Below are 23,505 nucleotides of genomic sequence, written 5' to 3'. Positions count from 1 at the left end.
CATCCTGTATATGTACATATGTATATGATAGCAACAGTGCGATACTGGAAATTCCCGAAACGATATACCGTCAGAAACTGCTCTCATAGCAGCTCTGTCAACTTACAGATTTCCGGTGTGAGTGTGTGTGAGAAAGTGATCCTCAGTGGTTCAAAAGCAAAATATCGCAAAAAGTTCACTCAACTATGGATCCATAAATAAATTAAACAATTTGTATGCGTTAAAAAAAGGGGAAAAAAGACCTTTAAAGATAAGAATTTATATTGTCTTAATTATTCATTTAAGTATATGATTATTAAATTAAAAAAGATGTACCTTATTTATGTGGAATATTAACTAAAGTGTTTTAAAATAAGCAGGGGCTTTGCCAGCTACCAGACTAGGAGGAAGGCACCTAAAACTTATATTATGCTTAAATAAAAGGAAGCAGCCAGAATAAATAAATAAGAATCATAATTTGCATTAAGGAAAAAATAGGATTTATAATAATAATTATTGGTCAAGAAAAGTTCTTGGAACCATGCAGTATAGGCCAAATAAGGTGACAACTTTTCTTCTTTTAACCATAGCTTCCAGTATGTTTAACTGGTCCTCTGCCATTGTGTTTCATAGCATGTTATAATTCTTTCTAATCTGCAGAAAAAAGGTTCAAGTTCACTGGTCGTATTTGGCTGGTCGAACGGCACAGCCTTCAGCAGAGATTTTAATGAAACTTTTCGTCACCGAAAAGAAAGATTCGGTATCCTTTAACACGTGGCAGACCTCTTGGTCTTTTAGTTCTTCGCTTCTGTATTTCTTCCCCTCCCTTACCGTGCTCCTAAATTTCAACTTCGCTTCTAGATTTTCCAAATGGTGAAAGCAGTAAAAGAAAGCTGACTTTGGTAAAACGTACGAATCCTTCCCGGTGTATTAGCGCAGACTGGTGGATTTCTCTTAGTGAGATTTGTTCTTAAAACAGCCCCCAAACCACCCTTTCTGTCAATACCCTTAATAAACCTCCTTTAATTCAAATCCGTAAACCAAACTGTCCGGAAAAGTTTCTAAAGTTCAACCCTAACTTTGTTTTTAATTTAATAATTTTCATGAGCAACATGTGCGAAGTATGTAAACTGCGTGCCAACAAAATTGCACCAACCGGCGGTCGTAGTCCGTAGCCGCAGCAATGGAGGGGAGACTAAACTTTCTCTCCCCCTCTCAATTGTGGATTATTAAAATAAATATTAATTTTTAATATGCTGATAATCGCTCTTCCCCTTACTTTCATAGGGTGGCTCAAAATATCCCCCACATTCCGAATTTCGAAGGAGAAATTTGTTGCACTCTATTCTCGGGGGAGGACTCCCACAGTTCCCTTTCCTTCCTATTATAATGTGATATTTTTCTTTACCAATGAGTAACATTCCAAGAAAGAAACAAAATACATCGGAATAACGATTAATTCTACCCTTTACTTTTCTTTTTCAACGAACGTCTTACAGCTCACTGTGCGATGTATTATAAAGTATTTTCCATAAAACACTAGTTAGTGCAAAAAGAGGTTCTCGCTGAAAACACATATTCCAGAATTCTATTACCCCAACACAGATACAACTGAGTAATGCATCAATCAAGATTGAGATCAATAAAAACCTCCAAACCTGGCAGCTGGCTGTGCTCAAATAAACGTAATATGGATTGATTTTAATTTGAGTTCATTGTACTTAACATTGAAGTAAACGTCCGCTAATTAACAATATATTTTAATTAGGATAGGAATATGTGCTAGAAAAGGTTCACATTGTATCAGTAATAAATATTTGCTATCAATATTTTACTTTAACTGCTATCACTAATTAATATGGTTTATTTAAAGTGTTAAACAAATATGTCACATTTGAAATCTTGTAAGATATTACTACACGTGTAGCTGAGCAGGTGAGAAGATTCTATTTTGATCATCAGCCAATCACGATGTCATTGTTCAGAAATTTAACTGACGTAAGGTTTGGAACTGATTTTTTTATCCATTCTTTTTTGAATTTGAATAGTCTTCACACTCAAACGTCAAACTCCGCCACCTGTCTTCTTACATCACACACCTATCCCACCAGCCGACCATGTGCGGTACCTTGGAATGTACCTAGACAAGAGACTTACCTGGAACCCCCATACGAGACTTAAACGTACCGAACTAAACAAACGATACAAACTTCTAGCCAGGCTACTCGACAAACGCTCAAAACTCTCACTACAGAACAAACGACGACTCTATACAGCCCTTCTCACACCAATATGGACTTACGGACTCGAACTTTACGGTACAGCTAAAAAATCCAACCTCAATAGACTACAAACACTGCAATCCAAAATTCTCCGCCGCATACTAGACGCTCCATTCTATGTAAGCAACCACACTATACATACAGATCTCCAAATTCCACTTATCTCCGAACTTGCCAAAATTCGATACAAAAATTTTCACCAAAAACTCTCACTGCATCCCAACCCTTTAGCTGCAAACCTGTCTACAACTACGCTACCCTCCAATCCTCGAAGACGGCTGAGGCGCCGTTGGCCCCGTGACCAACTGGGTGACTAACGGCGGCCATCAATGGATGACCGTCATTCACGTATGCCACGCTATTGACATACATTCATCGCATTTACCTATTGTACCTGTAGGTACAGGTGTAAATTTCATTGAAAGGATAATAAAAAAAAAAAAAAAAAAAAATTATAAAATTATAATAAGAGTTAAAATAATTCTCATATTTCTTAGGTGTTTACTGATTGCTACGTTCTTTGGCCAATAATTGAATCCTTGCGCAAGCACAAAGGCCCACATTATTTGTATTATTTCGATTACCTTGGTGAGCACAGTATACAAGAGATATTGGCTGGCAAAAGAGTTTTGACAGGTAAGAATGATCTAATCGGCTGCAGTAATGTAAAAGACAATTTAATAGAGTAATTATGAACTCTTACTTCTCTAATACTTAGCATTTCAAATTTTATTCTTAATAGCTTTTTTTTTTAATCGATTATTCAAGATCCGTGGCCAGTTTCTTCATAAACTGGAGGTATTCAAATTATTGTTTATACGTCGTATATTCAAAAAAGTGAAATGTCATACTTTCGTTTTATCTGAATGATTCGTTATTGCATCACTGAATGTTCGTTCACCTTCTAGATTTTTATAGTTTTAGCAGACAAAATCACTGATAATAAATATTTTCAATTAATGCATTTTTCAAACTAAAATCAATTGAATCAGCGAGAAGATTACTACTAATTTCATAAAAAAACTAACAAATTATATTAAGAATGCGAAGGCATTTACGGAGTTCGCTGATTTAGTCTCTAGGATTCCACGGTGATCACAGTAACATCCGTTGTTAACGTTCTTTAATAAATTAACCGTTATTATCTTAATTGTTAATGTTAATAACTTATTATCACCTTACAGGTGCCTCATGTTTTGATGAACCTATTTATAATTGGCACATCAAGAATCCATTTGAAATTCCACCACCCACATCACGTGAAGATTTAAATATACTGAATTTAGATTCTACATTACTTTACAACGTCGCAACTTTTGGGTATACACTTTTTAAACTTGGAGTTATATATTTTGTGTTACAATTCTCTTTGTGTTTATTTATTGTACGTTCTTTTGTCGTATAGAGAACCGACTCCTCCGGGATCTCCTATTAATTGGCCTCAGTGGGATGAAGAGCAGCAAAACTACTTCTATATTGGAAACAGTGAACTAACTATTAAGAAAAAGCTTTTACCAGAGAGAGTTCAATTTTGGTCACAACTTAATTCTAGAGATAAAGTGGACGGATGAAGTTGATTTTGTAAAAGCAATCATGCAAAATATATCGTGCATGTTTTGATCTGATTTTTTTTTTCTGCTTTACATGTTTTTGTTTTATTTTATTTGTAATGCGCCAATTACTGGGATCATATCGACTTCATTCGGTAGTACGCATTTTTAATGGGGATTTACTTGCCTTCAAATTAGTGTTAATTTTGTATCGTGTGTCTAATTTATCTCTTTGAGCAGGAATTTTTGTGAAAGTGGGATGGTTCTAAAATTGATCGTTAATGTACGATTATGGAGGATATTTTCCAAATGCAAATGAAAGTCGATTGGAGGCGGCTTAGTTTCACCTCTCATCGACATTTAGATTGGAAGGAGGAGCACCTGCTATAAACATCGCTTTTAATTTATTATCAGTGGTGGCATGCTCCTTTGTTTATATTTATCTTATACATATTATTAGGTTTTTTGGGGGGAAAAAACTATTTTTAAAAACAACTTTATTTAAATTACAATAATATCTCGGACTACATTAATATAATAATAATCTTTATTGCTTTTACAAGACAACTCATAAGCAAGGAGTTGTGTTTAAGTTCGCACAGAAAAATAATAATAATAAATAAAATACAAAAAAAAATACAAAAAAAAACAAAAATACAAAGCATACAGAACTAAAAAATTATCTAATTATAAATTCGCGTCAAAAGAAAAAAAAAAAAGAAAAAATAATAATAATTAAGTGAAAGTTATGTACATATATATGGATTTATATTAATAATGAAGTAAGTAATATTTTACAGATACATATCAAAACTTCAAAAAATAAAAATCATACACTATTATATAGTTTACATTTCAGGCTGCTCATAACAAAAAGATATATATTATTCATTTCATTCAGAGTGACAGAGGATACCAGATTTATTAAATTTTCTGCCTCAGTTACATGTAATATATTCTTAGAAATATATTTTGATCTGAGCGCAGATAGACCCGTACAGTGGAAAAGAAACCACATTTTACCACAAATAACTCGAGAGTGCCTCTTATACGCTAACCTGATCTGGCTAATTAGTCTGATTTTATTTATGTGACATTTTAATGCCAAATAATTCTCAGGTAAACCAAAGGAAGAAAGATTCCTGTACCATGGATTATAAGAGGAATTCAACACAAATTCAATGTCTGTACTGACCAAATGGTTTCTCATTCTAGACAAAATGTCGCTTTTATATTTCTTAAAAAGAGCAGGATTCTGTTCCGACCAAAAATTGTCAGCACCCAACAAATAAAAGCAGTTTCTAAGCTCGGAAACCCAGTTAAAGGGTATATTACAGTCATTTACAAAATCTAATAAACGCAAATAACATAACTTGGGGATCCTATCCATCGACATTGACAATAGTTTGGCCCACCAATTCAGCATTTTTTTAAATATTTTATACTTAAGCTGAACCCGCCCCACTTCTAATCTAACGTATGCGCTTGGGGTGGTAATGGGAAGTTTTAACAGAGATTTAAAAAAACCAATTTGACTTTTTTCCAATACCTCCAGACATTGAATGCCCCATATCTATCTCGGACTACATTAAGATCAAAACAATATTCCAGACTCTAAAGGTACTAAATACGACCGGGAAATCGCCGGAAATAACCTGGTGTAAGTATAGAGTGGAGGTGTGGAGCGCCGGTATGTGGCTGCAATCTCTTTTATATTTTTATGTTGTGGGCGACTTTTATAACAAAGGATGTTCTCACGGCTGCTGTGTGAATCCTGATGTCAGCAATATCTTCTCCATAACTTAACGTCTTTATATATACGTATATATACAGGGTGAACCAGTAAGTAATACATCTAAAGTGGAGTTCAATGACGTATTGGCCACCTTCATATTTATGTTAACACTGTTTTTGAGTGATGTCACTTTAATTTTTTTTTCTAAAATCATTACTTTTTTTCCAATAAAAATGTTATTACTCAGAAAGTTTTAGTCCGAATTCGATTCTGATGACACGGTTAGAAAGAAAGATAAATTTTCTAAAAATTGATACCATTTCGAAGCATAAGTTATTCTCCAAACAGCCTCAATCTTCCTCCGAATACTGGAAAAATAAAAGTAATCGAAACTTTTAAGAAAACTCATTAGGCTCTTATGTGATCATTATCAGACCTAAGGGGCTGGCATTTTTTACAAAAGTTTCCTTGGTTAATGGGCTTTCAAACGGTATATCATTTTCCAGGATTACTTTTATCTTCGTACGAGAAATTACGTTTGTTTTGCAAGAAAACATGTTCACGAGCACTCAACAGTGTTAGTTATCAAGTTGTTTAATTCATTGAAAACTCTTTTAGATGGGCCAGTAGTCAATTTTTAAAGTAGGTTGTCTTAAAATAAGGAATATTTTAAACAAGTTCTATTTTTATAATCGAATATATGAGTACATGATAGCAAGAGTGCGATACTGGAACTTCCGAAACGAAATACCTTCAGAAACTGCTCTCATAGCGGCTCTGTCATCTTACGCACTTCCGGTAAATATATGCTTTCTACATAGAACTTCAATCGAACCTAATTGAACCTAATGCTTCGGAAAAGTTTCTAAAGTTCAACCGTAACTATTTTTTTAATTTAATAATTTTCATGAGCAACATGTGCGAAGTATGTAAACTTCAGTATGAGTACATGATAGCAAGAGTGCGATACTGGAACTTCCCGAAACGAAATACCTTCAGAAACTACTCTCATAGCGGCTCTGTCAACTTCACAATTTCTGGTATTTAATATGCTTTCTACATAGAACTTCAAGCATATAACTTTCCATATTTAGAAGGTTCGGTAAGTATTACTCTTCTTCAACATCACTTTAATTTGTCTTACTACTGTTAGTATGAGAAGGTAATCAGTTACTGTAATGCTGCAGATTTTCCATTCCAAGTTTTGACTGGAAATATCCATTTTCAGGTTCTTTGCAAAGTGTTGTTTGAAAACTTTATTTTCTCAAATTGGTCTGTGTGTTTGTGTAATTCTCCCTCAGTGGTTCACCATAGTTAAAAAGCAAAATGTCCCAAAAAGTTCACCGAACTATGGATTCGTAAATTGATTGAATAATTTGTAAGCGTTAAAAAAAAAAAGAGGAAAAAAGACCTTTGAAGATAAGAATTTATATTGTTTTAATTATTCATTTAGTTATTTAGTCTTATTTATGTGGAATATTAACTATAGTGTTATAAAATAAGCATGGGTTTTGCCAGCTTCCAGACTAGGAGCAAGGCATCTAAAAATTATATAGTGCTTAAAGAAAAGAGAGCAGCCAGAATAAAGAAGTAAGAATCAATAAGAAGAAAAAGGATTCATAATAATAATTATTATTAACCCAAGAACTTTTCAAACCAATAATTATTATTGGTTAGAAAAGTTCTTGGGTTCATGCATTCTAGGACAAATAAGATTGAATAATGTGACAACTTTTCTACTTTTAACCATAGCTTCCAGTATGTTTGACTGGTCCTGTGCCATAGTGTTTCTTAGCATGTTACAATCCTTTGCAAACTGGCTGGGTGAACGGCCTTCAGCAGAGCTTTTAAACAAATCTTTCGTCACAGAAAAGAAAGATTCGGTATCCTTTAACACGTGGCAGACCTCATGGTCTTTTAGTTCTTCGCTTCTGTATTTCTTCCCCTTCCTTACTTTGCACCAAAATTTCAACTCCGCTTCTAGATTCTCCAAATGGTGAAAACTGTAAAAGAAAACTGACTTTGGTAAAACTTACGAATTCTTCCCGGTATATTAGCGCAGACTGATGGATTTCTCTCTGTGAGACTTGCTCTTAAAACAGCCCCCAAACCCCCTTTCCTGACAATACCCTTAATAAACCTCCTTTAATTCAAAACCGTAAACCAAACTGTCCGGAAAAGTTTCTAAAGTTCAACCCTAACTTTGTTTTTAATTTAATAATTTTCATGAGCAACATGTGCGAAGTATGTAAATTGCGTGCCAACAAAATTGCACCAACCGGCGGTCGTAGTCAGTAGCCAATGCAATGGAGGGAAGATGAAACTTTCTCTCCCCTCTCAATTGAGGATTATTAAAATAAATATTAATTTTTAATATGCTGATAATCGCTCTTCCCCTTACTTTCATAGGGTTGCTCAAAATATTCCCCACATTCCGAATTTCGAAGGAGAAATTTATTACACTCTGTACTCAGGGGAGGAAATATTTATCTCACAGTTCCCTTTCCTTCCTATTATAATGTGATATTTTTCTTTACCTATGAGTAACATCCCAAGAAAGAAACAATATTCATCGGAATAAGGATTTCGGGACCCTTTACTTTCCTTGTTCAACGAACGTCTTACAGCTTGATATATTATATAGTATTTTTGATAAAACAATGGTAAGTGCAAAAGCAGGTTCTCACTGAAACTAGAATTCCAGAATTCTATTAGCCCAACAGACCCCCTACATTCACACATACAGTACGCCATTGTGATTGGTTAATTCTTTATTGCTAATCATTTCTATGACAAATACTATTAATATTTGTGAATATATATGTTTCGTGACCGTAAATTGTTAAACTTAGGATTTAAGATTGGCGAGGAATCGGTCAAATAAAAAACCCAACGTTTCAACAAACATATTGTCCTCTTCAGGGCGTGGCTATGTGGGTTGGTTGAGTTACAAAAACTCAGTTTGAGCATAATATGGATCGCTTTGAATTTGAGTTCATTGTACTTAACTTTAAAGTAAACATCCGCTAATTAACAATATATTTTAATTAGGATAGGAATATGCGCTAGAAAAGGTTCACGTTGTATCAGAAATAAATGTTTGCTATCAATATTTTACTTTAACAAACTGCTATCACTAATTAATATGGTTCATTTAAGGAGTTAAACAAATATGTCACTTTTGAAATCTTGTAAGATATTCCTGAGACAAACTTTCCTGGTTTGCAATTCGTTATAAATTCGCTGAAAGAATGCCCCTCCACCATTTGTAAGCTAAACATTCGCCTTGAAATAATAGTAGCCATAAATAGTTCTTTCTAGCAGCACATTAAAACCTTATAAATGAATTTATTGATCTTAATTATTGAATTGAGTTTACTTTTACAATTTGCACAATGCAGCCAGTTAATCGTGAACACAACTTGTGGAACGTTAATTGGATTAGAATTTACTACTGGAAACGGTAGAATTGTTGCAGCATTCCATGGTATTCCTTTTGCAAAACCACCTCTTGGTGAACTTCGATTTCAGGTAAATGTTAATTTAACTTTTTCCAATTCTAGTTTACTATATATTTTAATTGTAAACACGACGTAACATATTTAAGGTTAAACCAATATCTTCTGTTTCAGGATCCTCAGCCCTCAGAAGCGTGGCCAGGTGTGAGAGAAGCATATAATTTTGGAAGCGTCTGTGTTCAGATACCAATCATTTATCCTCCTGTAAGCACTACCAAGATGGGCAATGAAGACTGTCTCTACCTCTCGGTTTACAGTCCTAATGTAAGTATTGCAAAGAAATAAATAGCTGTTTAGGTTCCATTGAAAAGTTAAGAACCAGTCGGCAGGCGTTCGGATCAATATGTTTTTGTTCTGGATCGTCTCCGTCTCAGTATGCGAACGATATCTGATTGCAAACTGGCGATAGCATGAAATAAGAGGCATTTTCTTTTTATTCTGTCAAAGCCTTCCTACAGATTCTAGGGTTGTATCCTGTAATGGATCTTCCTATCCTGCAGTAAACCAGATTAGCAACCTAGTTTCTCTTATTGTGATCGAATTTTGTGATGGTTCTACAGTGTTTGTCGACCTCTCTAAAGCTATCATTTGGGAAACGAAGTCCAGATTGCCGTTCAGAGTGATTTTCAATGAATGAACTTGAAAGGTTCAAAAGTTCATAAGAAAGCTTAAGATACTTCTACATTTGCTGTTAAGTAGTTTTACTGCGAGCTTATAGTGTGTTTAGATCAAAACAAAACGCATTAGTCGATAGATTTGAAATGTCATTTGACGAAGTATTGCCAGATATTTTTTATTTTATGTTCTAAATTTGGCCAGTAGTGTAAAAACAGAGTTCAGTTATAATGTATAACATTTTAACATAAAAAAATGAAATTAATCTTACGAAAAATTGTTGAATTTATACATTTTTTCCTCTAGTTAAAACCAACAAAATTGTTGCCAGTTGTGGTGTACATACATGGTGGCGAATTGATGTCAGGTTCTGGTGAAATTGATAAATCACCAGAATTTCTCCTAAACTATGATATTGTAGTGGTGATGCCAAACTTCAGAATTGGTGTACTTGGTACGTATTTTTTTCTGACATTTATGTTTAAGGAGTATTATGTAACTGTAGCAAAAAGAGCAAGAGTTAATTATTTATTTATTTATTTATTGACTGTTTCATACATAGATATACATGAAGCGTGGGAGTAAGACCTGCAATGTGCAGACTAATTACATTATATAATTATTCAAAAGGAAAAGACAACTGAACTAGATACTATTATAATGAAAGTAACAAAAAACTTAGTGTTTTATAATACCTCTGAAAAAGAACAAATAAAAAATAAACTTAAAATTAATTTAGACATTAGCTTAATTAAACTTAACAAAAAACTATTAGAATGAAGTAAAACTTACATACTAAGTCCCTTCAAGTTATAGTTACAGCATATGACTTCAGCGATCTTAAGAAAGTAGCACCCTAAATTTAATTACAAAGGTGATAAAGTAGTAAATATTCCATGTCTGTTTTTTATTCAAATCATTCAAAAGTAAGTTTAAATCATTATGACAACCACTCAGGTACTGTACTCTATACAAATGGTAAGCTGGGCAAATAAAAAATGTATGTGTTAGCGTTTCTGTCTCGACTAAATTATAGTATTTGCATTTCTCTTTGAAATTTACAAAGTATTTAGTTTTTTGAAATAAATAGCACACTCGTCTATTGAAACTACCTGAAGCTGGCTAATAATTTTAATTATTTGGAAGGGCAGTTCTTTTTATAAAAGTTGGATTAGTAAAGGTTAGTGCAGAATGTATTTCGCAAACTGACCACATCCAGTTCAATCATATTAGTTTCATAGTTCTTTAAAATTTATTTTTTTAGACTGATAATTTGGTCCACATCTGGGGATTGCCAAAGAAAGTTTTAGGCCAACTTAGAAATCAACTGTTTCAGTTGGCTCGCCCAATAGTATTTTATATCTCAGCCTTGGCTTCCTAGAAACAACAGTCTATCAAAACAGATTCTTAGCAGTCTGTTGTTGCTCATTTTTAGGAGTTTAACTCAACAATTAAGAGCAGACTTCAAGACATTTAATTTTAGTTGGAAGTTTGTTATCTCCTAGCGCAAGATATAAATTAGGTAGTCCTCCTGGGCCAACCGAGGGCCGATATACTGCACTACTTCAATGTCGTCTGCGTTCTTCAAAGCCCAGAATTCGCAACAATACAGTAAAATGGACCTAATTATTGAATCAAAAAGCTTATGTTGGGCCTTCCAAGACGTGTAATGGGCTTTTGAGCAAAATTTAATTATTGTTGTAAAAAGTAAAACAATATTTCCTTCAAATTCTAATGATGTAGGCTATTGTACCATACTTCTGTAATCTAGAAGATAAGTGGATACATTACTCTGTTTTTAAAAACACATTTTTTATAATTATTGTAAAGGGATAAACGATTAACACATTTTTTAATGGCTTCCCAACTTTCTTACTCTTAAAACCGAAAAGAAAACAAGACTGCGAACCAATATCATTAAAAAGATGTTTGTAAAAATCTTTTTTTTTACAACAGAGCTTTTGCTTGAGCTTTCTTACCTTGCATGAAATCGCATATGAAAAAGTGTTTCCTGCTTTGTCATTATGATAGTATGTCTCACCCCTCAACATTCGTGAATTGGCAATTCTAGCTCGAATTGGGGCTGTAAAGGACTAGTGATCAGTATCGATGGTGCACCTCTGAAAAATCTTAATCTACAAAACATAATATGTATGTCTTGAGCTTATTAGAAGACCGATCTAGTTAGCAGTTTCAGGTGATATCCAGGTACTTTAATAAATTTTAATACTGCGAAAAGAGGGTTTGTTGCTCGAGACTTGGTTGTTGATGAGGAGTTCCTTTTAGGAAAATCCTTGAGTACTTTCAATTAAAGTACTAATTTTGTACTTAAGTGTTGCTGGTTACTTTCTTCAATACTACTGTCAATAAGGAGTTCATTTATTTGTCACACTATAATATGAATGAATGTTCGGCCTTTATCAAATCCATAAGTTCCTCAAGCTTTTTAAATTTAAATTAGGTCCGACGTATACTGATCTGAGTAGTGACATTAGAGGATCTATCCAACTTCCCAGATTGCCTGAACCAGCTGAAGTGATTTGTTCCTTTCTTAGATGTAATTTTCTTCAATATTTAGGCCTATCTAGAATATGACTAAAACCTACTTATACTGAAGATGTTTTCCATTCTTCTTTCAAGTGATATACACATACAATTCACCATTTATTCACATTTACTCGGTTCCTACACAATTTATCATATTTCTCATTTTGTAATAATATATGTTACATATTTTAGTTTTGTCTCTATCATTATTATGCGCTTTTCCCATAGATTGGGAATAAATAAATGAATGATGCTTTAATAGTTTTTTTTAATATACGTGTTTTAGGGTTCCTCACCTTGGAAGATGATATTATGCCAGGTAATATGGCACTTAAAGATCAAGTTATGGCACTAGTCTGGTTACAGAATAATATTGCCAGTTTCGGTGGAGATCCCAACCAAGTGACTCTGTTTGGTGACACTGCCGGAGCTGGTTTTGTCCACTATCATATGTACTCGCCGATGAGCCGAGGTACGAGACTGGTAGTGTTTTGCATTATTTACATTTCATTATGAATCTGCCATTATGTGTCTATTTATGTTTTTATAAAGTCGTGACTACTCCATATAGATTACCAAAAGAAATATAGCATTTTGGCTTGAAGTTTCTCGATACTCAATCTAGGGCCAGAAAATTGTCCCTAAATAAGAAACAAATTGTCCCATAATTAGGCGAACAAAAAATATTTCAAATTTTCTTTTTTAATGACTGAATTTTTTTTTCTTATTTTTATTTATTTACTTTCTTCACAAAAATTTTTTTTTTTAAAAAAATGAAGGTTTTGCTCAGAATTAATCGGATAAGAATCTTACAAATTCCGTAATAATTTAGTGAATCATAAATGAATGAGATAGAGTTTGTTATGCCTTTAGAAAGCTGGCCTCATCGGACCCAAAACTTGCCTCCATCCGAAAATTTAAACGCCCCTCTCCTTTTAGCAGTTTTCTGTGATACTACCCCTTTAAAATAACTTTTTGCAGGTTTATTCCATGGAGCTATTAGCCTGACCGGTACAGCACTCGCCTCCTGGGCTAACACACCGCCAGGAGTAGCTCGCAGTAGAGCAATAAAAATGGCCGAGCTGTTCAATTGTCCTACTGATTCTTCGCTGGCGATCTGGAATTGTTTAAGGACTAAAAATGCTTATGAATTAACAGAATCGTACCGAAAATTTGTGGTAAAATATTTCTTTTTTAACTAATTTAATTTCATTGGTCAACGTTTTAGTTAAAAATTAACATCTTATTCCGTGCTTTTGTAGAAACAATTTAACAGAATCTAGGCGGAAGGCTCCTCTCTTAATACGAAAACTACTCTCTTCTTTCTTACAGCTGTGGAAATAACACTAAAATGTAGCGGGTAACTAGTTTTCAGAGAAGATAGATTTCTGTCAGGGAAGTTTCTATCTGGATGGGCTTTTGCGATACACACTCTAACAAATACATCTGTACCTACGGATCAGCTCCATCTGCGGATCTTTTGAGCTGCGGAGGGAGTTGTTTACGACTAGTATGCAAATAAAAGACCATCTCAATGAACTGTACTAACTTGAAAATAAATGACATTCCTCACAGCTGATCTACCTGTGAATGGCGCGCGGTTCTGGACTGGACTAGGCTAAATGCCATTGCCGACTTATAAGCAATGATTGCCGCAGAAACAATTCAGCGCATAGACCCTGTAAAGATTGCTACTGGAGAAGAATATAACAATTTCTTATGTTCTGTCTGTTGCCTAGTAACCATAGTAACCACTAGTCAATGATTGCCGCAGAAACAATTCAGCGCATAGACCCTGTAAAGATTGCTACTGGAGAAGAATATAACAATTTCTTATGTTCTGTCTGTTGCCTAGTAACCATAGTAACCATTAGTCGCGATGAAGAGCTCAAACGCTTAGAGGAAATGGAGATAATTTGCAAAAATGAGTGAAAATCTTGGTGCTTTTAAAAAGGAGAGGTAACTTTTACTAGACCTACAAAACGTTAACTCAATGGACACAATCCTGGAAAACATGATAGCTCATGTTCTAATCCAATCTCCATTAAAAACACTTTAAAGATCACGACGGTTAAAAGTGGCAAAGTCTTCTGTTTTTCACTGAACTGATACTAGTTAGAGGTTAACCGCGACTCATTCACAACCGAAGTTAAACTAAACAGCCCAACCTCTCTGTCAGCAGAAGCTCACAATAAATCCTTTTTTTCAATTCTTCGTCAGTAAGATCAGTACTATCTAAACGTAGCAACTTATTTAGTTAGAAAGCAGTTATCGTTAACAGCTTACTTTCATCTGATTTTATAGACTTGCGCTTCCAATGGTATTTTTATCTGGTAAGCTAAATAAAAGATGTCTCGATTTAAGTAACTTACAGATGTTACTGACATCCACTTCTAGGTTCAAAAGTTAAATGACCAATAAGCAGTAAAACTAAATTCATCCACATTTTGGAAGAGAAAGCGAGGCAGGTGTTCGCTTCAACGTAGTTGTAAAACAAATTAATTAATTTTTTTATTCTTCAACAAATTTTACCTAAAGTCACTACTCTTCAGTGAAAGTAATTTCATTTCACTTTCTGTTTGTCTTACAGGTGTTTCAGGTGGATCCTATTATAGTATTTACTGCAATTTTTGATAAAAATGCATCAAACCCATTTTTACCGTTTAATCCGCACAATGCTGAGCCAGCTCCAGTTCCATGGAGTGTTGGCCTCACCAGTTTGTCAGGCTTGCTCAGATCTGCAGGTAATGTAAAAGTATTTATTAGTGTTACACTATTTTGACGAAAATGAACTTCCTTGTCATAAAGATTGCACTCCCGAGAATTCCCTGGTGAGACCTAATCGCAATAAAGTTTTATAAGCCAGCGATTTTTTGTTTTGTTTTCATTTTTGAGAATTGTGTAAACTCACATCACACTAATAATTTTAGAATATTGTTTTTAAAAAGAACTTAACATATTCAGCAGTCAGAAGATCACAAAAATAATATTTTTGTTGAATACACAATTTCGAAAATTTATTATAATCATATTAGGTATTACCTCTTTAAAGTAAAACCAAGTAATATATCAAAAACTAAAACATGCTCCTCTCAAAATTCTACTGCTTTGAGGCCTTCTTACCCCCCTGGGTTGCAGTGGCTTTTTTTATATGTTCATAATTATAACTTATATAATTATGTATAATGTATAATTTATACTTATGTATAATGTAACAGCGTTCGTACCAAACCCGACTTCTCTCGTTCAATATGATAAATGCTTCCTGCAAGCGGTACCAAGAACGTTGTTATTTGATACTACTGCGTCGAATCCTGAACAAGTAGCGAGACAGTTAAGAGAATACTATTTCGATGACCAGCCAATCACGATGGATTTGTTCCAGAATTTAACTGATGTAAGTAGTAGAATTTTGTTTTATATCCAAAATATTTTTTGTGAGGGGGTATGGGTATAAAGCAGTTAATTATTACCCCTTCCCTTTCTGTAAAACAAATAGGGCTGGCTAAAATTTTAAAAGATCATGATCCTATACTTTATCTAAACTATATTTAGCTGTATTTAGTATTTCCTAATGTTTTGTCTCTTCGGTAAGACTTTCGAGAACTGGTCTATAAACATTGATAAAAAATGCTAATTTGTTTGGAATAAGTTGCTATCAAGAAGTTTCTTTGAATCGATCATGTATTAGTCATTTCATTTCCATTTAAAGTCACATTTTCTTCGGTAATAGGTGAATGTTGTTGATTTTTCAGGCCTTTATTCCGGGATAGTTGCACGAGTACGCTTGGTATGAATGCTCTAAGTATATGAGTGATATTATCTATCTAATGGAAACAAGGCATGATTTAATTATCTAATAAAATATTCTTTAAAAAACGTTAAACATCAAAATTATTATGTTTTGAATGTCTGTTAATACTTACTTTTGGATTTATGTTAAAAATATAGTTTTTTAAATCTGTACCTCGGAGGGAAAAGGCACCATGTCCATTTTTTTTGATTTTCACATTTTGGCATCATTTTACAAATTTTTTGTTGCTCTTTCTACAGGTGTAAAGCACTATGTCCTATGTTTACTATTAAGCGATTTATGTATTTTTAAAAAGCGCTATGATACTTCATTGCTTAAGGGTAAGAGGCACTACATGGACATAAAGTTTTTCACAATGGAGATGAAAGTAAAATATTTTAAAATATGGGAGTTTTTTTTTTTTTTTTTTTTGAGCAATGAACCTTTCGGTTATTATGCTCTCTATCCCACTTCTCTCCTCATCCCTTCACGGACCACACACAAGGTGTAGATCTTCCTTCCAAGCTATATTTCATCAAACAGCTTGATTTGCTTCAAAAACCCGATCACCCTGTTTATCTGAGCTGGATCATTCCCAAGGGTCTCCGCAATGACGTTTTGAATATTATTACTCCGTCGAGCCTGTTCATAGGACGGACATTCAGCAATGACATGCTGCACGGACAGACAGCTGTTACAAGCGTTGCACAACGGGGTAGGCTCGCCACACATCAGGTAACCATGCGTTAGCCTGGTATGACCAATTCGCAGCCGAGCCACTACTACCTCCTCTCTTCTAATTGACCTGTAAGCTGAGTCCCAGGCGTGCACAGGTTCCTTAATTGCTCTTAATTTGTTGTCGGTTACTGACATCCACACGCGCTGCCAGTTACGCTTTACATACTCTTTTGCCACACGACTTATGTCAACTGGCATGCTCCTTTCTATATTTGCTGTCATGCTAGCGGCCTCTTTTGCAGCTAAATCCGCGTGGATATTGCCTTGTATCCCTGAATGGCCAGGAATCCATATAAAGCACACATTAATCTCTTCCACTCTCAAGTTAACAAGCAATGTGTGTATATCTTGGATGATAGGGTGTTTGCAATAAATATGTTGCAACGATAGTAAAGAGCTTATGGAATCGGAGCAAACTGCAACATTACCCCGGATTCCCCCTATAATACTTAGTGCCATGTAAATAGCGTAAAGTTCTGCAACATATATGCTGCTTCTCGACGGTAACCCAAACTTATATCTTCTATTTTGAACAACGACTGCGAAATATGGGAGTTAAAGTGGCCATACCAACTATAATAATTATGGTGAGAAGTACAGGAAAGAGTATAACCGGAAAAGTAGAAATAAAATGAATTAGGAAAAATATCTTCATTTGGCACTCCTGTAAAATTTACTTTTTGTGACATGGTGACTTTTCCCTCCGAGGTTTATTATTTAATAATAAACCAAAAAGGAAGAAATTAGCCTTATGGTCGACGTACTGAATTCTTACGAGTAGCTGCTAGCCATTTGCATTTTCACTTCCCAGCAGCTTCTTAAAATTCACTGTCTGATGATGAGCAGCGTTATCTTTAGCGGTATAACATTGACCAGAGGCTAACATTGTACTGAGAAAGGCTCCTGGTGCCAATCACCACAGATGTTTACCTCTACCATAGGAACCATCGTACTCTATCTCCCTCATCAGTCTACTTTTCCTGAACAGTTCTCTCCTGGTTTCCTATGGACAAAATGTTCTCGCATTTCCGTAAAAAAGGAATCTGTACAAGTGTTGTCTTGTCTGGATACCAGTATACTCGGGGTTAGCATGAAATGCTGGTTAAGCAGCAAACTTAGAGATAATTCCTTCTCTTATTATATATGTATATATTTATATGAAATGAACATAATTAATAAATTCCGCAGATGTTTACTGATGGCTACTTCCTTTGGCCAGCAATTGAATCCTTGCGGAAGCACGAAGGTCCACATTATTTGTATTATTTCGATTACCTTGGTGAGCACAGTTTTCAAGAGATATTGGCTGGTAGGAGAGTTTTAAAGGGTAAGAATGATCTATTCTTTCAGCTAAGTTTGTAAAAAGTAGCTTTAAATACGTCAATTTAATTGTATAATAATAAAGGTCTACTGCCATCATCTTAAAATCTGCTGCCTCTAGTTGCCTAAATGACGTGAATTATTTTCTTAATAAATAAACAAAGCCTCTCAAGTTATTAAATTTTTCATTTATTATTATATATTTTTTTTTAATAATGAGATTTCAATTTGTCCATTCACTTATTATTATGCAGGTGCCTCAGGTCTAGACGAACCAATTTATATTTGGCACATCAAGAATCCAATAGAAATCCCACCACCCACAACAAGTGGAGATTTAAATGTGCAGAATTTGTGTACTACATTAGTTTACAACTTCGCTACTTTTGGGTATACACTGTTTAAACTTGGAGTTGGTTATTTGTTATTGAGTCTTATTTCTCTTTGGGTTTATTAATTGTATTTTCTTTTGTCGTATAGAGTACCGACTCCTCCGGGATCTCCTCTTATATGGCCGCAATGGGATGAAGAACAGCAAAACTACTTCTATTTTGGTAACAATGGACCAAGTATTAAGAGAATGCTTTTACCAGAGAGGGTTCAGTTTTGGTCACAACTTAATTTTAGAGATAAAGTTGATGGAAGTACCTGATTTTGTAAAAATAATACAAAATTATGGAAATTTTGATCTTGAGTATTTTGTGTACCTGAATTCTTTTTACTTCCTTCTATTTAATTGTAAGTTTCGTTAGAGAATTTTTTCCGGTACTACCTTATTCCCTCCAAAAAAAACGAGAGGTTTTTAAAAAGTGATAAAGCCGTTTGCAATATACTATTTTGCTATATTAATAAAATTCAGCAATTAAGTATTTAAAATAGAATCATACAGCTCTAATCAGCTTTCTCGGCAATAATCTCTTCTGAAAGAAAATAATCGAGTCCGCCTCTTATAAGTTAAAAACCCTGTCCGACCGGACAGTTTTAATCAACTTCTTAGTAAGTTCAACTATAAGAGGAGCCTCTTTTAGGACAGAGTATTAGAATTTACAGCGTCTCTCTTCTCCAGCATTCAACTTCTTTCTGATAAAACTGTTTTAAATTTACACTGTGGCCATACATTCTCTAAAAAAAAATCACTTTTTTCTTGAAAAATATATCAAATGGTGATACTTCAGGCACCTGGTAGCCGAGCGGTTAGAGACGTAGCACTCAAAGAAAGTATTATGCTACTGGGTTAAAATCCCTGTTTTGGCCTGGGATTTTAATGGTTAATATGAGAAATTATTAGTTATGAAATGTTTTACTAGATTGCCTCCATTCATGATACTAATTTGGTACTTAGATGTTTTGGGAAATATAAACATTACTTGACTTAACTTAGTGATCATACCAAGTTTACAACATTGGAGTCATTTTCGTTTGACCTATTTTCGGCAAACTTAGTAGTATTATTAGAACACTTTTTAATTTTGTTCAGGTAGATCTGTACATTTTACCTTTTCTCTAGAAAATCATGTAACTGGAAAAATATGTACAAACAGAAGGTTATTGTAATGGAACAACTAACAAAGAAAAGCGTCGGATGCCAAACAGTAAAAATTACCAAAGCAATACATTTTTTAATCAAAAGAATAATTTTCACTTTTCCACGACTTATTGTTTTGATGATATTCTGATTCAACATTCACTAGTGAATTTTGAAAATTAGCACTAATTGGTCAAGTAGCATAAGTTCATACTACTTCCTTATATACGTACAAGAAATTATGAAGCTGATCCGACGAGGAATAGATAAATGTTGCATAACATTTACTTATAATATAGTTTTCAGTCAAATTGCAGGCAAATTTAACTTTTTAACCATTTCCAATCTTTTTGAAGCACCTCTTTTCCACTTCTACAATATTACTGCAGTCCTCTTGAAGAGCATTATTATTCATCACTATTCCATTTTTTCCTAGAATTAGCTTTTCGTTCGCTGAAGTTCTTTAAGGATTTTTAATTTTTTTTTGAAATTTTCTCAAATGTGGATCCAATGATTATTTTTCATGGTCAAGTTTCTTGTTGTCTATAAATATTACGCTTATTTAATCATTTTTTGACAATTTTTGTTTTTTTTTGTTTTGGTCCTTCTGGACAGTTTTAATCTGTACGCTACACAGAATCAGGTCATAATTAAGTTTTCAATTTTCTGCTTTTTTGAAATATTTATTTCGGAAATATGTTTATGGACAGTATGGAGTGTTTGTATGTTTTTTTTAATGATATCTCCTTCTACATTTCGTGGGATATTTTTTAATTTAATGAAAATACTGCTAAAACTGACCAAGTGAATCGATAACGTCTGCTATCTAGAGACCATTTATATATTACAGATTGTAAGTATGGTGGTGGGCGCTTGGGTGGTTAAAACTCTTCTCTTTTTTTCCTTTTCAACGATTCTCTATGATAACTTAAAAATAAATTTTGCTCTGAACATTTGAGGTCATTGGTGCCCGGAGCCTTTTTTCAATATTGCCGACTTTCGACAATTGTGTTCTCTGAGGCTCCTAGGAAGAGAAAAATCTAATGGCATGCTGATAGATTCGAATCCAGCATCTCTGCGAGAACCCAATCGAGCTAATCGGCTTCCTCTTAAAATTAATTATTACTTAACTACACTTAATAATGGTTTCAAAATTTATAAATACAGAAAACTTTAGTTGCTGTACCACATTTCACTATAACTGGAAACTTTTATGAACCTAATTTATTATTAATTCCTTGAATTTGTAGTAACTTTGTGGTTTTCTCTATTCAGTTTTAATATTTAAAAAAAAAAATTGCCTTGTTCCTGTTTTTAGCAAATTATCGTAAACGTTTTTCCTTTGAATTATGATAATTAACCATTATGTTAATTATGAACACGTGTGGTAAAATGTAAATGTTATAACGTATAAGAACTTGCTATCAACTTATTTTAAATAGCTTCTATCAATAATTTATTATTATTTTACATTAAAAGAACTAATTAAAAAGAAAATTGTCAATTTTGTAGACTCTCAATATGACAAGCTGTCATATGTAAGTTAAGTTTTTCCGGGTTTTTATGAGATAAATAACTTCCTAAGTACCTTATAGTTTTATTTTCTGAAATAATAATCACATACACTTCTTTGGAATATTTACTTTAAAGCAAATAAATGGATTCTTTCACTATAGTTATTAAACTAGTTTTACTTGTACGGTTTGCACAATGTATTGAACTAACTGTAAACACCACTTGTGGATCTTTAAGAGGCACAGAATTTACTTCTAGAAATGGTAGGATTGTTGCAGCATTCCATGGTGTTCCGTTCGCTAAGCCACCAGTAGGTGATCTTAGATTTCAGGTGAACATGTTCAAACTACCCTGATTTTTTTTTTTTAGCAAAATATAACACTCTTCTTCATCATGCTTTCAGGATCCTCAACCTCCAGAGCCATGGCCTGGTGTAAGAGAAGCATATAATTTTGGTAGCGTCTGTGTTCAGATACCATTCTTTTACCCTCCTGTAAACACTACCAAGTTGGGCAATGAAGACTGTCTCTACCTCTCGGTTTACAGTCCTAAGGTAGGTATAGACACCTATTAAGAATTAATACAATGTCTTTATTTAAATTATGAGGTAAAAAAATGTTTTTTGTTTCTTTCTCGAACTCTTCTAAGTAAGAGTAGGTTTTGCAGTCTTGCAGATTTTCGATTTAGTGGCTTTATCGGAAATGTCCGAGTTGATGTCCCACTGAGTCTGAAAAAAGTGGTCATGCAGATTGGTAGCTCAAAAAACGAAAAATCGTTAAAGTTCATATTTGATATTTCGTTTAGGTGCCAACAGAGGATTTTAGGATTTCCTCAAATACAGCTCAAACTAATCCTTTCAATGTTGGTGTACTGGCAGAATATGTTCTGTAACAGATCTAGAACTTTTAATTGTATAATTTTTCATGTTGAAGGGTTTTTCTTTGAATTGCGATTATTGTTTATTATAGTCATACCATTGTTTTTTTTTTTTTAAAGCGCGACAAAATCTGTGGCTTTTGGCGCTCTGAGATTTTTTAGTGCACTTCCGACCTTCGGACCATGCTCTCAAAATTGCAAACACCGGACAGTGAGCTGTAAGAAGCTCCTAGGAAGAGCAAAATCTGAGGACCAGCAGCTGGTTTTGAACCCGTGATCTCTGCGTTCGAATCCAGTATTCGCTAACCACTCAGCTAATCCTTTCCATACTTTTTATAATTATTAATAAGAACTAAGTGGGAGACTTTCTAAATTTGAAGAAAATTTGGTTGACCAAAAGTGCAACCTTACGAAAGGTTTTTTTTTTGAGGTTATCTCGTTTTTTTTAAACTTAGTGTAGTGAGTACAAGCACTTAAAATTTCCTGATAATTCGATTAAGGGTTGTTCTAAGATAGTGGATGCGTAGATTCTATCTGAAGTGTCAGAATTAAAGTGTAACTTCAATAAACTTAACTTAGAATTTTGAGAATATTAGTTAGAGAAGATCATGAGATAGTTCAAACCAGACTAATTTTCTTTCTTTTTCCTTCTAGTTAAAACCATCTAATTTGATGCCAGTTGTGGTTCATCTCAATGGTGGTGAAATGTATTCAGGTTCTGGTGAAGTTGATAAATCACCAGAATATTTCCTGGACTACGATATTGTGGTGGTAATGCCCAATTTCAGGATTGGTGTGTTTGGTATGTAACTTTTATTTTGTAATCTGTTACTACTGTAAACAACAATTCATTTTCTTTAAATTGATTTTTTTATTTTTTTAATTTGGCGTAGTATAGTTAGAGTTATTATAAAATACTTGTAGCTATGGCCTACATTCTATTTAAGCTCTAAGACTGAGCCTACTCAAATATATTTCTATTACAAAACTTTTTTTAGTGTTCATAAACTAAATTTGAGCGCACATATGAGCTTTTTTCTGAGGCACAATTTTGAATTACATGCTCAATAAATAAATGACGTCTATTTGTTTTGTTATTTTTTCGAAATTGGTTCCTTTAAAAACAATGACACTTTTCTTAAAATCAATTACTTCTTGTACAAATTGAATGGTTTAAAAAAGTTAATTTACTCAAACTGCAGTAAGAAAGTATTTTTTTTATTATCTTTATTTTGAACAGAAGGTTCGATTATATGTTCAGTCCAAGCGTATTTCTGTTCTCTTGTTCTAATATAGTGACTTGAGGGTGTCAAGTTATTTAAGAATTTTTGTAGAGTGGAAAGTGAAATTAAAGTTTTTATAGAATTATTGTGTTTATTTGTGTTCGTCCGGAATTACGGCCAACTTAATCTTTCCATGGCCACTGCAGGACCGGGAATTAGAATTTGGCCCGCTCCCGTCCAAGATGTCGTAAAAGGCGACTAAAGGACTACGCAGGGGCGGCTGGATAAC

At 33.8% G+C, this 23,505-nt stretch overlaps 3 protein-coding genes across 3 annotated transcripts in view; 2 read left to right on the top strand and 1 right to left on the bottom strand.

Annotated features, from left to right (window-relative positions):
- The first annotated feature begins 1,468 nt into the window (after window positions 1-1,468).
- The window catches only part of LOC141448707 (juvenile hormone esterase-like), a 38,978-nt gene continuing 16,941 nt past the window's right edge, over window positions 1,469-23,505 (top strand). Inside the window, exons 1-5 of the mRNA XM_074117248.1 lie at window positions 1,469-2,897; window positions 3,446-3,581; window positions 18,558-18,631; window positions 21,521-21,670; window positions 22,648-22,795. Coding sequence (XP_073973349.1) covers window positions 18,602-18,631; window positions 21,521-21,670; window positions 22,648-22,795 — 328 coding nt within the window. The 5' untranslated portion in view covers window positions 1,469-2,897; window positions 3,446-3,581; window positions 18,558-18,601. The remainder of the gene's footprint in view (window positions 2,898-3,445; window positions 3,582-18,557; window positions 18,632-21,520; window positions 21,671-22,647; window positions 22,796-23,505) is intronic.
- LOC141448718 (venom carboxylesterase-6-like) lies at window positions 2,595-15,999 on the top strand. Its single transcript, XM_074117277.1, has 11 exons — window positions 2,595-2,651; window positions 2,759-2,897; window positions 3,446-3,581; window positions 8,948-9,077; window positions 9,179-9,328; window positions 9,986-10,133; window positions 12,513-12,698; window positions 13,208-13,404; window positions 14,817-14,970; window positions 15,445-15,623; window positions 15,982-15,999. The coding sequence occupies exons 1-11, from the start codon at window positions 2,595-2,597 to the stop codon at window positions 15,997-15,999; spliced, it is 1,494 nt and encodes a 497-aa protein (XP_073973378.1).
- Window positions 16,545-17,216, bottom strand: LOC141448716 (uncharacterized). Its single transcript, XM_074117262.1, has one exon. The coding sequence runs from the start codon at window positions 17,214-17,216 to the stop codon at window positions 16,545-16,547; it is 672 nt and encodes a 223-aa protein (XP_073973363.1).

Source organism: Rhodnius prolixus, unplaced genomic scaffold (genome assembly GCF_049639745.1).
Source record: "Rhodnius prolixus isolate KJV_2025 unplaced genomic scaffold, Rpr scaffold_1, whole genome shotgun sequence".
NCBI lineage: Eukaryota > Metazoa > Arthropoda > Insecta > Hemiptera > Reduviidae > Rhodnius > Rhodnius prolixus.
The sequence above is the reverse complement of the archived record's forward strand: the minus strand, read 5'-3'. Positions and strand labels throughout refer to the sequence as shown.

Coding starts and splice junctions, on each gene's coding strand:
- LOC141448718 (XM_074117277.1), top strand. CDS start 2,595: ATGACCGTCATTCACGTATGCCACGCTATTGACATACATTCATCGCAT. Junction 9,078..9,178: donor TTGGTGAACTTCGATTTCAG/GTAAATGTTAAT, acceptor CTTCTGTTTCAG/GATCCTCAGCCCTCAGAAGC. Junction 10,134..12,512: donor CTTCAGAATTGGTGTACTTG/GTACGTATTTTT, acceptor TACGTGTTTTAG/GGTTCCTCACCTTGGAAGAT.
- LOC141448716 (XM_074117262.1), bottom strand. CDS start 17,216: ATGGCACTAAGTATTATAGGGGGAATCCGGGGTAATGTTGCAGTTTGC.